At 40.1% G+C, this 18,071-nt stretch overlaps 1 protein-coding gene across 3 annotated transcripts in view; it reads right to left on the bottom strand.

Annotated features, from left to right (window-relative positions):
• Positions 1 to 18,071, bottom strand: part of nox4 (NADPH oxidase 4) — a 172,901-nt gene that overhangs the window by 136,270 nt on the left and 18,560 nt on the right. For 2 of the 3 annotated variants that reach the window (XM_043691547.2, XM_087988033.1), the window contains exon 3: positions 4,329 to 4,439. In XM_043691547.2, the coding sequence (XP_043547482.2) occupies positions 4,329 to 4,439 (111 nt within the window). The remainder of the gene's footprint in view (positions 1 to 4,328; positions 4,440 to 18,071) is intronic. The other variant, XM_043691549.2, reaches the window with a different exon arrangement.

Here is an 18,071-nt window from a genome sequence, read left to right as displayed (position 1 = left end):
TGGAGAGGAAGTGACACCCCTTGGGAACAAGGGGGAAAATCTCCACTTAGATACGTTTTATATTTTTTTAATTTAGAAATAGATTTTTATTGTATTGGTGCGAGTGTATTAGAGAGGCTTTATTTTTGAAAATTTTATATGCTCTATGCTCGGGATGTTCTGGATAGGGTGTCCCCTCCTGAGGGGTCTCGGATTTGCCCAGATGATTATGGTTGATCAGTCGGTTAAGTGGTGCACCTGGAATGTCAAGGGGAGTAATTCGCCAGTCAAAAGAAAGAAAATATTATCAAATCTTAAGAAGGAAAGAGTTGATATAGATCTCCTACAGGAGACACACCTGTCGGATAAAGAACACTTGAAATTACGACAGGGTGGATTTGATCAGGCCTTTTTTTCTTCTTTTAGCTCAAAAAGCAGGGGAATTGTTATTCTTGTTGGGAAGAATTTCCCTTTCAAAATCCTAAAGCAGATAAAAGACGAATCTGGACAATATATTTTGATTAAAGCCCTCATAAATGGAGAGGAATATGGGATTTTAAATTTGTACTGCCCCCCGGCAGACCCCTTTAAATTTATAACGGAAGCCTTTTCAAAATTGATGGCTTTTGACGCCCGTCATATAATTATAGGGGGAGACTTTAATTGTATTATGGATCCGGAAATAGATAGGATTCCCAAGAGTACTGCAGGAGTATCTCCCAGATCTAGACAATTGATGGATATGAACAAAGAATTAGGATTAGTAGATGTATGGAGATGTCTTCATCCACAGGGCAGAGATTTTTCTTTCTACTCCAATCCACATAAATGTCATACTAGAATTGATATGCTGTTTGCCCCCTCGATTTTTTAAAATTCGATATCATCCTGTAAAATAGATAGTATAGCTATTTCCAACCACGCTGCTGTATATATGGAAACTAAGGCGAGGAACAATGGGACACCCCCTCGGCATTGGCGTATGGACCCCTTCCTAATGAAAGATAGTAAATTTGTAAAAGTACTTCTCTCAAGAATTTAAAACTTTTTAAAATTCAGGTACAGCAAGCAACCCATCAATGATGTGGGAGACCATCAAAGCTTACATGCGAGGTTTGATCATCTCCTATTCAGCGACCCAGAAGAAATTGAAGGGAGAACAACAGCGTCTGCTTGAAGCTCGCTTAAAAGCGGCTGAAACAGCATACACTGATAGACCTTCTATTATTAAATTGCAAAGGATTACGGCTCTTAGGACAGCTCTAAACACTACGCTTACCCAAACGGCTAAGAGGGAAATATTATTTGCAAAACAAAGGTTATATGAATATGGCGACAAACCAGGTAGATACTTAGCATTTCTTGCAAAGAAAAAAAAAGGCCCCTCAGATTATTACATCTATCAAGGAAAGTACGGGTATTCTGACTCATGATCATAAAAAGATTAATGCGATCTTTAGAGAATTTTATTCTGAGTTATATAAAATCGCAGGATTGTGAAGATAGGACGAGGAGGATGCAGTCATTTTTTAAAAATTTGACCTTTCCAGGCCTAACTCCGGAACAGGTATCGGTCCTGAATGCTCCTCTAACAGTCCAAGAAATACTTGATGCAATCAGGCAACTTCAGAGAGGTAAGGCACCTGGCCCAGATGGTTTTCAAGCTGAATTCTATAAAGAATTTTCAGAAATACTGTCTGGTCCACTTATGGACATGTATAACTATGCATATAGTCAGGGCTGTCTCCTGCCTTCGCTGAAAGAGGCAAATATCTCTCTTATCCTTAAAAAAGGAAAGGATCCAGAAGATTGTACATCATACAGACCAATATCCTTGCTAAATGTAGATTTTAAAATCCTTTCTAAAACGTTAGCACTAAGACTAGAAAGGATACTGCCACATATTATAAAGGAGGATCAGACGGGGTTTATTAAGGGCCGTAGATCATCCAATAATATTAGAAGGGTTTTGAATACGATTCAAGCCTGCCATCAGGGAAAAATACCAGGAGTAGTAGTTTCATTAGATGCAGAAAAGGCATTTGATAGAGTTGAATGGTCATATTTGTTTTACACATTGGAAAGGTTTGGCGTTGGACAGGTGTTTACCAAATGGGTTTCAACATTGTATAGTGATCCCAAAGTAGTTGTGGTTACCAATGGATTAAGTTCGGATAGCTTTAGTGTGGGTAGGAGCTGCCGTCAGGGATGTCCCCTCTCGCCATTGTTATTGACGCTAATAATTGAACCACTAGCAGAAGCTATACGAGCTGATCCTAATATAACGGCCCCGAGGATTGGTACAGGTAAACATAAAATTACCCTGTATGCAGATGATGTTCTTCTATTCTTCAGTAATCCTCTGATGTCCATACCTCGCCTAATCCAAGTTATGAAGACATTTAGTGCATTCTCAGGCTATAAAATTAATTTTTCAAAATCGGAGGCTATGCCAATGGGTGGCCTTGCTATGACACCCCACTTAGTGGACGGATCCCTTTTTCCCTTTCGTTGGTCCCTGGAGGGCTTCTTATATTTAGGCATTTTTATCACTCCAGTATTTGGTCAGTTGTATAAGGCTAATTTTGTGCATTTACTGGAAAGGATAAGGCAGGACCTCCAGCGATGGGGAGACCTTCCAATTTCCTGGTTGAGTAGAATAGCACTAATCAAAATGAATGTCCTGCCCCATCTCCTATATCCTATGAGAATGCTTCCGGTGAAGCTGCCGAGGACGGCTCTACGTAAATTATATGGCTGGTTGGGTTCCTTTATCTGGAATCATAGACAGCCCCTCATTAAGCTGAAGAAGCTACAGTTTCCACAGACATTGGACTTCCCAGACTTTAGGAAATATCAGTTAAGTTCCCTATTAAGTAACATAGCTGATTGGGTCTTGTCTGATCCACAATCAATCTGGTTGGACATCGAGGCCTCTCAAGTAAAATACCCACTTATTAACCTTTTATTTTCAGACAAGAGGAAAATCATTACAGATCACTGTAAAAACCCTATAATATTAAACACAATTAAGGCTTGGAATATAATGCGGCAAAATGAGGGCAATTCACATAAAACATCCCCCTATGCACCGATAGTGGGAGCATGGGGATTCCAACCGGGGTTTACAGATGCCACTTTTAAACTCTGGAGATCCAGGGGTATCTCATGTCTAGGGGACCTATTTAAGGATGGGGTCCTGATGTCTTTTGAACAGCTGCGTCAGAAATTCGGATTACCTAATGGAGACCTCTTTCGATACTTCCAAATTCGAGATTATATACAGAAGAAGACTACGTTATTAGATAGTCTTTATAAATCAGATAGAGAATGTAGTGTCTTACGACCAGTGGGGGTATCTTCCGTCAGTACTATTTATCATTTACTACATGAAGTATCGGGAGATATGGATAATCTGCTTAAAACATGGGATCAGGATTTGGGACTAGAAATCTCTATAGAAACGTGTAATGATATTTGGGAAAATGCTAGAAGAATTACTATCTGTAACAGAACCCAGGCTATCCAGCTGAAGATACTTCATAGGGCCCATATAGCACCGGTTCGATTGGCAAAATTTAAGGCAGGAGCAGCTCCAATGTGTCCTAAATGTAAAATAGAGGTGGACACTCTTGTACATTGCCTATGGACCTGTCATAAGATCCGTAGATATTGGACTAAAGTAGCAAGTACCCTGACAGAAATTCTAGGAACGGAAATTAAAGTGGACCCTGTATCTCTCCTTTTGGGCTTTTTGAACTTTCCCTCCCTGGACATGTACGGGAAGAGACTATTTTCTATTCCTTCTTTCTGTGCAAGGAAAAATATTTTGGTAAACTGGGTGGCTGAGGGCCCCTCTGGACTTTCAAATTGGCACAGATTAATTATGGAATGTATTCCCCTTGACTTCCTTACAAATATGGTGCACCGAAAGACCGAATTATTTTATAAAATATGGCAGCCCTTCTTGAATTACATAAATACAGATATCTTGGCTATCCTAACAAGGGCTTTTATTTAATTGAGATTACAAACCTGGCTGGTCCGGGGCCCCTTAGGAGAGGAATCCCACATGAATACGGGTTTTATTACATCTGATGTTAACACATTCCGAGCATGTAAGAGACTTAAATATACACTCTGGTTAGTTATAGGTTAGATTAGTAGATAGTTGAGTATTTTTTTCTTTTTTGTTTTTTTTTTCTTTTTTTGTTAAATTTTGGCTATTGTATATTTGATTTAATTATATATCAATGTTTATATTTGAGAGTATTGTTTATTTTTGTAAACTTGTAAAAATGTTAAATTTCTAATAAAAATATCTATTAAAAAAAATTCCATTCACTCACCTTCTTTGATCCTCGGAGAAATGCCAATAAAGTGCGACACATGGGTAACAGGACAAGACTGCAGTTCATATTCAGGACTGAAGCAGAAGCTCTACTAATGCATAATCCTAGCTGAACAAATAAGACAATAATCAGAAAAAACTACCATAAAAATAGACAAAATACATCAGAAGAAAATATCTTTAAAGTTCACTTTACATCTATTTTAACTCCCTCAGCCATTTTCCTGATTGGTACCAATGAAATAACCTAAATGGATAATATCATTCGATTTTAAAAAGCATTGAACATCCTACATCAATATTAATTTAGCCAGGCCTGGCACTAAAAATGGGTATTTTTCACTATAAATGTCAGTTGTCATTTGAACTACAGAAAATGAGTAATGCTGAATATTTTGTTGGCACACTGTCTTTTACTTTCATTCAAAGAGACATGTGCAAGAATACCAGTTCAAGGGTAAACCAATAGTTATATTGCATGACAGGAAGAGTACAACTAGACTGATTGGTAGCGGTGCTGCTGTGGAAAATGCATCCATTCATGCTGAAGTGTTAATTCAGATAATTTTTGTCTGATTTATCAGAGAATGCCCTAACCAATGAATTGCTGTCACCTATTTTGAGTTGAAACAGACACATTGCACGTACATGTTCTGTCTGTCTTGAAAGAACAAGGTTGAAACTTTATTGCTGGAACAGCACAGCAGGTCAGGCAGCATCCAGGGAACAGGAGATTCGACGTTTCGGGCACAGGCCCTTCTTCAGGAATGAGCAGAGAGTGTTCAGCAGGAGAAGATAAAAGGTAGGGAGGAGGGACTTGGAGGAGGGGCGTTGGAAATGTGATAGGTGGAAAGAGGTCAAGGTGAGGGTGATAGGTCGGAGTAGGATGGAGGCGGAGAGGTCAAGAAGAAGACTGCAGGTCAGGAAGGCGGTGCCGGGCTGGAGGGATCCGGCTGAGACAAGGTGGGGGGAGGGGGGATGAAGAAACTGGTGAAGTCCAAGTTCATCCCCTGCGGTTGGAGGGTTCCCAGTCGGAAGATAAGATGCTCCTCCTCCGACCGTCGGGTTGTTGTGGTTTGGCGGTGGATGAGTCCAATGACCTGCATATCCTCGGTGGAGTGGGAGGGGGAGTTGAAATGCTGTGCTACAGGTTGGTTGGGTTGGTTCGTCCGGGTGGCCCAGAGGTGCTCTCTGAATCGCTCCGATTCAGAGAGCACCTCTGGGCCACCCGGACGAACCAACCCAACCAACCTGTAGCACAGCATTTCAACTCCCCCTCCCACTCCACCGAGGATATGCAGGTCATTGGACTCATCCACCGCCAAACCACAACAACCCGACGGTCGGAGGAGGAGCGTCTTATCTTCCGACTGGGAACCCTCCAACCGCAGGGGATGAACTTGGACTTCACCAGTTTCTTCATCCCCCCTCCCCCCACCTTGTCTCAGCCGGATCCCTCCAGCCCGGCACCGCCTTCCTGACCTGCAGTCTTCTTCTTGACCTCTCCGCCTCCATCCTACTCCGACCTATCACCCTCACCTTGACCTCTTTCCACCTATCACATTTCCAACGCCCCTCCTCCAAGTCCCTCCTCCCTACCTTTTATCTTCTCCTGCTGAACACTCTCTGCTCATTCCTGAAGAAGGGCCTGTGCCCGAAACGTCGAATCTCCTGTTCCCTGGATGCTGCCTGACCTGCTGTGCTGTTCCAGCAATAAAGTTTCAACTTTGATCTCCAGCATCTGCAGACCTCACTTTCTCCTTGAAAGAACAAGGCCCTGTGCATGAATGTAGGTAGCTTCCAGTCCACACAAGTGAACTACAGGATTGTCATTCAGGATTATACTAAGTTCGTTATCAGCATAATTCCTCACACACACATTCTGGATTATCCCCCAACAAATGCTGTCCAGTTCAAGAATCACATCTAATGGTATTGAAAGTTTCACAAGCACAGACTGGTTGCATAGGATATCTTGCTTGTTGGGAACAGCCAAAATTCATGTTGTTTGATACAATACGTCAGTCTTTGGGATGTACAACCTGCATACCTGACATCATACCAGAACTGAAGTACATATTCCACATGGCCCATTTGTACGATAAGCAGAACATCATTTTGGCTTGACAGCATTATCTGTTAGTGATAAACATCACTCATGTTGCTACTATGCGGTATCATCATAAAAACAGCCAATATCACTTACCGTGCAGATACCTTATCATTCCAGGGGTAATCAAAGGTAGATTGGGCACTTATTAGGACGTGCTTTAGGGTTTTCCATGAGTTTGTGCAATATACAGCAAGTAGTGATCTGATCATGGTAGCCATTATCCGTCAATGCTTCTATGAGTTCAAGTGTGCAGCATGAACAAATGGCTCAGGGACAGTTACGAAGTTTCTGATAAAGGCCAATTTTACAGTGGATGGAATTGTAGAAATCCCAGCGTTATTTTGACTAGTGCAAGTATATATAGGTTAGACAGCTGAGGAAATGCAGCTCATTTGACTATTGCATTTCAAACATGAGTTTGAGTATGTTAGACATGCACTTCATTTTTTAAATTCACTTGTGGGATGTGTGTGTCACTGGCTGGCCAACATTTATTGCCTGTCTTTAGTTACCCTTGAGCTGCAGCCCATATTCTGTAAGTAAACTCACAATGCCATTCGGGATGGAATATTACATCAATAAAGCAAATATATCAGCAACACTTTTTGTGATTTTTGTGAAAATGAGCTGAATACATGAGGTCAACGTTCATGATTCTATGATGATACTCATAGTCCCTTTGGCATTCCACAGAAACAAAATCACAAATATATCTAACAAAATTCACTTGACACCTCAAATTGAATCCCATTCCTGGCTACAGGAGCAATTTATCACCCTACTGTGGTGCGTATTGTGACCATGGGGTGTAACATAGATAATTTCTAATCAACCTTTTCAGAGATGTTATTACACACCTCCAAAATAGTTGGGATTTGAATCCAGGTTTACCCAGCCCAAAGGTAGTAGGGATAGTATGACTGCACCATACAAGCCCTGGGATATAAAAGAGCATGATTTCCATTGAAGTGTTTGCAGTTTTGGGGGAACAGCAGATCCTCAGTGTGGAACTGTTCATCACCAATTCCTCCCAACTATGACAGAGAGAGAAAAAAAAAAATCAGTAATACTTGGAAATACTGGACGCACTGGAGATCCATTTGAAGTATTCAAGACAAAACACAGTCAGTTTCTATTATTCATAAATTTTACTGACTTTGCTCCTGGAAAAGGAAATAAATTTGGTGACACAATACAAAGTACTGGGCACCTCAGTTGCAGTATGGAATGAGTGAATAGGTCTTTGAATGTTGCAGGGTTTAAAAGACATGTTCACATACTACTGAATTGGTTTTTAAATTCTTTCAAATGCGAAAAAGTATTATTCTTCTTAAAAACGCATTCACAAAAAGTACCATAAAAATAGGATGCTATTTTTCTCCAAATAGAGCAAATGATATCATTGATTAGCTTGTCTCTGCAATCAATTAATTCCTCAAGCCTATCGGAGGGCGGGGTCATAGTCATCAGGAGATAAAACACAAGAAAAAAAGCAATGGCAACTAATCAGTTTTACATGCACAATACTGGAAAGATAGCCAGGTGCAGAGGTTGCAAAGGCAGTCAGATCTGTGGAGAAGGCTGAGAGAAGAAACTTTGGGTTAAAAAGGTAAATAGGAGGCTGAATAAGCTGTGGTTGTTTTCCCTGGACTGTCGAAGGCTGAGGGGACCTTATAGAGGTTTATAAAATCATGAGGGGCATCGCTACAGTAAAGAGACAAGGTCTTTTCCCTGGGGTGGGGGCAAGTCCAGAATTCAAGGGCATATGTTTAGGGTGAGAGGGGAAGGATTTAAAAAGTGACCTAAAGGGGCAAGATTTTCACACAAAGGGTGGTGTGTGTGTGGAATGAGCTGCCAGAGGAAGTGGTGGAGGCTGGGACAATTACAACATTTAAAAAGGCATATGGATGGGTATATGAATTGGAAGGGTTTGGAGGGATACGGGTCAGGTGCTGCCAAATGGGACTAGATTAATTTAGGATACATGGTCGGCATGGATGAGTTAGACCGAAGGTTCTGTTTCCATGCTGTACATCACTATGACTGTAAGTGTGTAGTTAGAGCTGTGTAACTCAAGCAAGACAGCTCACCAATCCAAAAGTAGTAAGTTCATATGCTTGTATTATAAAAGCAAAGCCATATCTATGCGGCTGAGAAAATTTGCTTGCAACTGTTGTTCTGTTGATTTACTCTGAGAACTAAAATAGTTAAGTGATCTGTTTCTAGCTCTTGTCTTATCAAATGACTGCACAATATCTCTCATTTTTAATTTACTCATGGGATGTGGATTTGTTGGCTCAGACTGCATTTATTGCTCATCCCTATTTGCCCTCAAGATGTTGGTGGTGAGCTGCCTTGGATCACTGAATTCTAGAGAAACTGAAGATGCACAAGAATAAGGTTATTCAGCTATCACTAGAAGATATTCAAACTGCAAGACACGTAGGCCCAGATCTTTTGCAGAGTCAGAAAAACTCCAGAGGCATTCAAAAAATACCAGGGAGGTACCAATTCCAGGATTTTCACCCCCAATTCCCAGAGCTTCCAATTTTCACTGGGAAATTATTAGTGTGCAGGCTCATTTGCAAGGTTAGGCATCTTTTGACCCTCCAATCATGGATCAAGTCAGCTTCTAGATCATTTGTAGTTCATAGCTCTCAGGGGTGTACTCAATGTAGATTTGGGAACCATTTGAAAGGAAAGGTCAACCGGTCTTAGCCATACCCTACATATTTCTTCCTCTACCTCAAAGCCCAGTCATGCTCCCACCCACTCCCATAACATCCACACGATTCAAGGCCATTCCATGATATTTGTACAGTATAGACTATAGGCACAGCAAATAAGCCATGATAAGTACGTACTGCAGTATGTGCAGAACTGTGCAGAAACCTTAATACATGTATGATTTATTAATTTGAGGGAGTTTTGTCAAGTACAGGTTCACTAGATTCTCCTAATTTGGAGTTACACATTTACTTCTGTTATAAGTATGTGACACAGCAATGTACAAATTGTGCAATGGTAGGCACAAGTGATAAGAAGCCCAAGAGTCAAACATGTCTACTAGAGTAAAATTACAGATGTTAAGGCATCCCTGGTCCCTCAACTACTCCTGTCAAGTCTAGCTAAGCCAATCATGGCTCGCAGACCATAATAGATGCACCATTAAGATAAACCTCTCAGATTTATGACAACCCGTAAATCAACTGCCATGCTCAGACAACAACTCACCAGAACTGAAGACCCAATAATCATCATATGCAAGACAAACATAGTTTACAAGATTCCACGTAAAGACTGCACAAAATACTATATAGGACAAACAGGCCGACAACTAGCAATCCACATCCATGAACACCAACTAGCCACTAAACGTCACGACCAGCTGTTCCTGGTAGCCATACATACAGATGACAAGGACCACACATTCGACTAAGAAAACACAATGATAATAGGACAAGCTAAAAAGATGACAGCAGAGAATTTCTAGAGGCATGCCACTCATCCATGGACTCCATCAACAAACACATTGACCTCGACCCAGTATACCAACCACTGCAATGAACAACTGGAACCGGCAACCAGCAGCAGTAGGAATGAAGCAAATAAATTCCAGAAGACAGTACACCAGCACTTCACAGGACGCTCCAAAAACACTGAGGATGTCACCTTGAAAGGGGATGAAACAACTGCAGATCAACTTCCCAGCTTGGCGAACATACCCACAACTACAGCAACCAAGCTACAAATCCTTAAGCAAACATTAAAGATAGATCATGGTTGATTTGATTGTAACCTTAAATCCATACCCCTCCTTTCACTGATAACCTTTCATCCACTTTCTTCACAAGAATCTATTGATCTCTACCTTTAAGAAATTCAAGGAATCTGCATTCCACCACCTTTTTAAGACTAAATAACTTGACTGTCTTGGCTCCATCCATGATTGGAAAGGCCCAGGCAGTTATAAACACTATGTGGACCGGGGTGCAACTTGGACTATACAGAAATTCTCCATGGCCAAACTTGAGAGACCCAAGCTACTTTAACTTCCAGGACTCATCTAAATATTTCACAACGGTGTCTCATTTGCAGCTGGAGAGAATGATGTCAGGATAGGTGGGGACAAAAATTCAGGCTGGGCCAGGCACCAACGAGTCTTAATGCAATGGTTTGCAGCTTATCTGGCTCTATAAAATGAGTAACATTAAAAAGCACAAACTGAAAGGGATGATTTATCAAGTAAATTGATTATCTGATACTTCAGTTTCTAGAAATACTGGCCTCAGACTGTGATTTGTTCAGATAAAACCTGCTTGAGCATTGTAAAGCAGATCACTGATTAACTCAAACGTTATTAAAAGTTTACAATTTTAGGTATTATCCATTTTCTGACAGCTACAATATCCAGTTATGCTGAAGTCTTATTGATTTTGCAATACTTTAGAATATTGACACTTCTACATTGTTTGAAATAAACGCATTTATTTTCACTCCAATATATTGAAAGCCATTTCCCAATTCACATTAGCCTTTCAATCTCATCTCTTATGTAGATAAAAAGTCAAAATTTTCCACTTCATTACTTTGTAATGCAACAGGTATGCAATGCCACATATTTCAAATTTGTAATGTGACAAACTAATTGGAATTATTAACCACCTTCTCTATACAAATTTATACTGTGAAATAAAAATAGCAAATTCAACAAAATAGTAACTAATTTGCTATGACTTCTTTTCAGAAATGCCAGCCTTGTTCTGCTCCACTCCTCTTGCCAATGAGATTTCCATTTATCTCTTCTGCTTTGTTCAGCTTCACTGCTTTCTATTTCCCTTCTTGTTTAATCGGGTATTTATCAAAACATGCTTTTACGGTGACATCTCCTTCCTTAGCAACTCTGTACAGCTTGACTTACTCCACGTCAAATTAGTTTTAAATTAATTCTTTGAGTTTCAGCCCTACACAGGATTACAGATATCTGAGATATTCAGTATGGAATGTCTTGAACTGCTAAACTTGCTACATCCCAAAATCCTCTATCAACACTAGGCATGCTGCACTTACACTCGTAAATCAGCCATCGACTCACTCAATCACAAAACTGTCCTATTCCATTGCTTCATTGCATCCTTCAGATCTTCTGCTACTTTAATATTTATTTTCCCTTCAAAAGGGAGACCTAAGTTTAATATTGCTTGGGTACCAGCATCCTCACCCACTGCTTTACAATATTCTTCTTCCCCTTCCCTCCTTTGAATATTACCCTTTGCATGTATCACCATTACCCACCAACAATCCCTTTTCTTACTTGGAACAATTTTTCGCCAGCAAAGGCCGCATCTTAAGCCCCTTACATCTCAGTGAATTCTGAACTCAGTATGAACACTTATTCTATCACATTCATCTCCATCTCAACTTCATCTTTCTGTCCAGCAGATCCTTTTACACATCTCTAGCATTATCACCCGACTTAAACTCCTCTCTCTGAACTCTTGCATTCTCTAAATCTTTTCATTGAGAATCTGCAAGCATGACATTGGTCACCTCCATTTCCTTGTTCACCCACTTATGTCATTATCTGGTGCACTCTTTGATCATAATTCCACCAAACATCCAGTGACCCTTCTGATGCCCTCTATCACTTTCTCATTTTTCAGTTCTCTTGGCCCTAATCATCTGCCTTTTACCAGGAGATGACTAATCCTTTTACACATCCAACTCCTACAAACAATTTGCGAGCTCTCCACTTTCCAACAAGTTCTCAACTATACATTTTCTCGGCCTGGCTGAGCTTGTCTGGACACTGAACAACTTCTTCTTCAACTCCATTCACTTCCTTCTAGTAAAAATATGTCCTATGAGTAACCATATGTCCAGGTTATGCTGTTTTAGTTTGTGAAAAATGTGTAATATTAATGGGAGATTTCTTTCCTACTCTTGTTCTGAACTTGAATACTTCACAAGTTTTCACTCTTCTATTTCCCTCACCTGGTCCATTTCTGACTTTCCCCCCCGCCCCCCCCGCCTCTAACACAAAGAATAAAAATGACAAAATCCTTCCACAGGTTACAAAGTCAGAAGGACAGTAGGAGGGAGTGTACCAGGCTGAACTTACTCCAGCAGCCTTTCTTCACACCTATTGCTGCTGAACTGAATCAAAAAACACTCAGCAGCTAGGACTGGCCACTCGCTTCAATAAGCAAGTTATTTCAAAATATGAAAGTCTTCTGCCTGAGGCAATATCTGTTAGCAGTAAATAAATAGTCCCTAAAATCTATCTAAACTCTCAGACTTTTGGGAGTCTGGGCCATTTACAACCTCTCTGATAAAAACCAAGGACATTCTAACCTTGTCAAAGGATCAGGCTCGTCACAGCAGAAAGAGGACATTCAGCCCATCTTACCTGCATTGGCTCTATTTTAAAGTGCCAGTCACATGCCTCTTCCCAGATCCATATCCAAAAAAAACCCATGTCTCCTTGAATGCCTCAACTGAAGCTGCCTCCACCACACTGCCGGGCATGCATTACACACCCTAACAACTCAACTCCCTTGCTTCGTTTGTCCATCACTAAATCAATGCCCACATATTTTTGTTACTTTTACATGGAGAAAAAAAAAACTTCACCCTATCTGCTCATATAGCTCACTCATGATTTCGAAAGCCTCAAATCTGATCTCCTCTCAGACTTCTCTAAAGGGAGAACGCGCCCTACTTTCTCATATCCAGAATCATTCTATTAAAGTTGCTTCTGCACTCTGTCCAATGTATTCAAATCTTTCCCATAATGTGGTACCAAACTATGCATAATACTCCAGCTAAGATCTAACAAGTCTCTTGTACAAGTTGAACATCACTTCCTTGTTCTAGTAATCTGTGCACCTCACAATAAAGCAAAGAACACTGTCTGCTTTATTTACTGCTCTCTGCACCTGAGCTTCCACCTTCAACAATCTGTACATATGTGCAGCCAGTTCCCTCTGCTCCAACACCCCATCTTATGGTGTCTTTCGGTGTCCTTCTAACCAACAATGTGCGCCAACTCATACTTCTCTACATTGAGCCTCATCTCTCCCCATCAACCCACTACACAAATTCTCAATGTCCTTTTGTCATTACAAGTAATCTTCCTCATAGGTTACAATTATGTCTAGTTTACTGTCATCTGCAAACTTGGAAATGGTCTCCACTAGCCTTCTCTAACCCAAAAAAATGCTTATTGATCATCAATTCTGTTTGCTATCACTCAGCCAATTTTGTATCCTTGTTGCCACTACCCCTTTTATACCATGACCTATAACTGTTCTTATAAATCTGTTGTGAAGCCCTATAATCAAATTTCCTCTGAAAGTATATGCATACCACATCATAAGCATTACCATCATCAACCCTTTCTGATATCTCTTCAAAACAGTTAATTTAGTTCAATGATTTCCTTTCAGAAATCCATGCAGACTATTCCTAATCAACCCACCTCTTTCCACGTGATTACAAAATCTATCTGAATAATTGTTTCCGAAAACTTACCCACTATGGATATTAAGCTGACTGGTCTATAATTGGCAGAATTATTCTTACAATGATCTTTTTGAACAAGGCTATAATGCTGGTAATTCTCCAGTCTTCTGGCATTTCCACTGGGCCCAGGGAACACTGGAATATTATGTACCTCTGCAACTTCTAACATCATTTCCTTCAAAGTCCTTAGATGCATCATCTCATCCAGTCCTGATGGCTTGTTAACTAGTGCCAACAATCTATCCAACACTTCCTTGTTAATTTTGATCTCTTCCAGTGATTGAGTTTCTTCCTTGGTCACCATGATCTTGGCAGCATTCTCCTCTTTTTCAAAAAACAGATGTAAAATATTCATTTAATACATAGCCATGCTCCCTGCCTCTGTCTTGTCTCTATTCAGCCTGACTCCTCCTTTAACTTCTCCTCTTATTGTTTATTTGCCGATAGAAGACTTTGGGATTTCCCTTCGTTAGCTGCTCGTCTTTTTACACAGTTTCTCTTTGCTGTACTTACTTGCATCTTCACCTCACCCCTAAACCTTTGATTCTCAATATTATTTTCTGCCTTACCCCTGTCATAAGCACACCTCATCTTTCTAATGTTAATTTCTATCTCCTTTGCCATCCAGAGTATTCTGGGTTTGTTTAACCTACCTTTTCCATTCGAGGGAATATACATTGACTGAGTGGATATCTACTCCTTGAAGATTGCCCATTGTTCAGTTATTGATATTTCCATTAATCTCCTATTCCAGTCAATCTTGCTCAGTTTTGTTCTAGCCCTAGTGAAGTCAGTTCTAAGCCAACTGATGTTTCTTGCTCTGGATTGCTCCACATCATTCCTACACATTTATAACAATTGGAATGTACTTAAATGTTGCGGCTGTGGTATGTTCAGCATATTTTTGTTCCATCTAGGGAACTGTACTTCTGTTGCAAATCTTCAGGATGCATTTGAGCAGATTGTTATGATTAAATCTTAATCAAACTGAGATTATTCTGCACAAGACCTCCCAATCTATCACTCGGATCTTTGAAAATTGTACTAGCGAAGGTTTCCAATTTTCACCAGAAATTCAAACTGAATGACAGAATATGAATGAGAACAATCCAGAAAGTCCTGAAAACTAAAAGGTTTTTCTTTGAAGAAAAATCATATCTGATCACACTTAGCAGTGAGCCTGACCATGGTTTTCTACTGAGGGCTGTTTCTCAATTGTACACTCAGGTGACTCACAGCTCAAAGGCACTGCGTTTTTCAAACTGGTTCACATGAGACATCAAGAAAAAACAAGACTGGAGAAAAATGTGTGTTCGTGCAAGAGCAAGAGCAACAAGAGAAAGAGAAATAAAAAATCTGCAGAGAGGAGGAATAGGTGGAAAAAGAGAGAGATAGAAGGAGAGAGTATAAAGACCTGATATTTACAGAAAAGCAAATAAAAGAGGAAAGACACAGAGGCCTATAATAGAATATAATGCTAATTGTGATAAATTATTACCTTTCTTACATTGAGCAAGAGAACAGGAGATTCATCAGCTAGATGGAGAGATGGAATAGATAGAGTATGACATTTTGGCATAAATATACAGAAGTCATATTTCCTGTCAGCATTACATACAGAGTCCAGAATAAGTTCCCTGGAGCTAACACAGGCAATAAAGAAACTCAATTATAATTCAAGGCAAAGAACTTTCAATGAAAGGAGTGAATCCTATGTGACAGTGAAAATAACATTCGTTTGCAACTGACTTGTCTCTCTACTTGATCCATTAGTGCTTAAATATTATCCCTTTATTTCAAAACTTGTAAAAGCTTAAAGCTGTCCAAAAGTGAAAAAAGGTCAAAAGCTATGAAAATGCAATGCAGTTTAGTCTTTTCCTTAAATCATAACCAACTTCCTATTTTATGAATAATGCACCAAGTATTTTCAAGAATTACTTTAACCAAACTTTCTCATGAGGTTGCTGTAGAATTTAATAAACAAAACTTCTTTGATTAAAAAAATACCAACTTTTGTGTATTAGACATTCTCAATAGGCAATAGTCTTTAATTAGGAAACCACATGTATGTAGCCAGAGGTACAACTGCTGGTGCTGACAAAGAATTCTTTGTGCAGCTCCCAATCTTTTTATACAATGCAGTAGAAATAATCAGAGAGATGTCCGTCCAGAGGAATACTGTAGTCCAGATGTTTCACATGTTCTGATGGACCAGCCAACTACTTTTTGTGCTGGAAAAGCATTTACTACGCATGCCTTTAGTGCAACTAAAATGTCATGTTGTAATCCTGGCCTTGATGTAGAGTGTAGGAAATAGCAGCTTCTTTTTTTTTAAATCGATACACTGAGTAGATGCTTAGGATTGAGACTCAAGGGCTAATCATTTTAAATTAAATAAGGCGATTGGACATTTCTGAAAGGAGTCAGATCAGATTCAAAATAATAACTGTATCTGAGTTTCCCCAGCACAACCTGCTTTTATTTCAAATCTTTAGCATCTACAGTACTTTGTTTTTACTTGAAGGCAGTTTAGCTACTAGTTCACCTAACATCTCTTACAGAAACCAAGAGTACCCAAAGACCTGGATTCTTTTCATTGTTGCAGAATACTAACATCAACTCACATTAAATGCAATGATTAAATGAATAGTGCATCAGCTTAGGGAAAGGTAAATCAAACATCACAGGGGCATTGGTTAAAACTGTCCATTTTTTCTGCAATTGTGATGCATGAGGCTATTCAAGAAACAAAACAATTGATAAAAAAGACAAAAGGCAAACTACCATAGAGTAATTTAACTATGAAAGGTTAGGGTGGATTTAAGTGAAAGGTAAAATGTTTCAATTTCAATCCCAACAGCACTTCCAATTTTAACAGAGACAACTTGGATGATGGGCAAACAATCCACTCTCAGCATCCGGAATTATCATTGAAACCTTTTAAGGATGTTACAATCTCCAGATTAACTGTCTCAAACAAGAATTTTAAAAATGTTTGCTACATTTCCCAAGGTTTGAGGATCCTGGTGAACACAGAAGTTAGAAAAACTGGATCCATCATGTAACTACATTGACTGCACTGTTTATAGGCTATGCTGAGCACAGCATGTGCTCCAAGCCCAGCATATTTGCCTCGCTACACACCATAATCTTCGATCCCTAGTCAGTGCAATCTCCTACATTACCCCAAACCTACATTCACCAATCCCCATTTCCTCAAGATCAGATCCCAACCATCCCATCATCTCTGAAAGGTCAGGCAGCATCTGAGGAATAGAAAAATTGACATTTCAGGCATATGACTTTCATCGAGAACGTAGGACTCCACGTCGACTTTCCTGCTCCTCGGATGCTGCCTGACCTGCTGTGCATTTCCAGTGCCACACTTTTCAGCTCTGACTCTCCAGTATCTACAGTCTTCACCATCTCTGAAACGCTGCTTTTAGAGAAGTTTGCTATGATCATGCTTTGGACTGCTGAAGCTGTCTCTTGACTGCCAGTTGACCCTTCATGGATTCCATACTTGCCCAATTCTCTTAGGCATTGGTATCTCAACTGCAATCTTAGAGGCTGCAACTGTTGAGTCCCTTGCATCTACAATTTATCCCCAACTTAGACTAAGGCTCTGTAAACTCTAACTCTGTAAATGCTTTATTTACGGTATGATATACGTGAATAAAGCTCCAAAATCTTAAAAGGGTGAACTCACCCTCAGCCCGGCAGGCAAGTTGCTGAGTTTTATCAGTCAAGACGGCTGCCAATCTTGCCGGTCAGTGCTTAAATTGACCACACTCAGGCCGCAATTGATGGCAAGGGAAAAGGTGAAGCCCTGTGCTTTCCCACCCATAACTTAGTGACTGTAAAAGGTGGGCTGATATCAGGTACATCCCAAGCCATTTTCTCCTCTGCCACCTTCCCCACAGCTTCTTGCAAGGGATAGATTCTGCACACTACAAAATGCCTGGCATCCATTTAGAGTCCTTACAGTGTGAAAGTGGGTTATTTCAGCCCTTCGAGTCCACACCAACCCTCCAAATATAAATCCCACCCAGACCCATCCCATCCCACAACCCCCAGCCCCCGAATCTGTCCCTGTAAGCCCTG

Source organism: Chiloscyllium plagiosum, unplaced genomic scaffold, assembly GCF_037043375.1.
Source record: "Chiloscyllium plagiosum isolate Xiang-an unplaced genomic scaffold, Cpla_swu_hap1 HiC_scaffold_6, whole genome shotgun sequence".
In the NCBI taxonomy this organism is placed as follows: domain Eukaryota; kingdom Metazoa; phylum Chordata; class Chondrichthyes; order Orectolobiformes; family Hemiscylliidae; genus Chiloscyllium; species Chiloscyllium plagiosum.
This window is presented reverse-complemented; position numbering and strand designations above follow the sequence as displayed.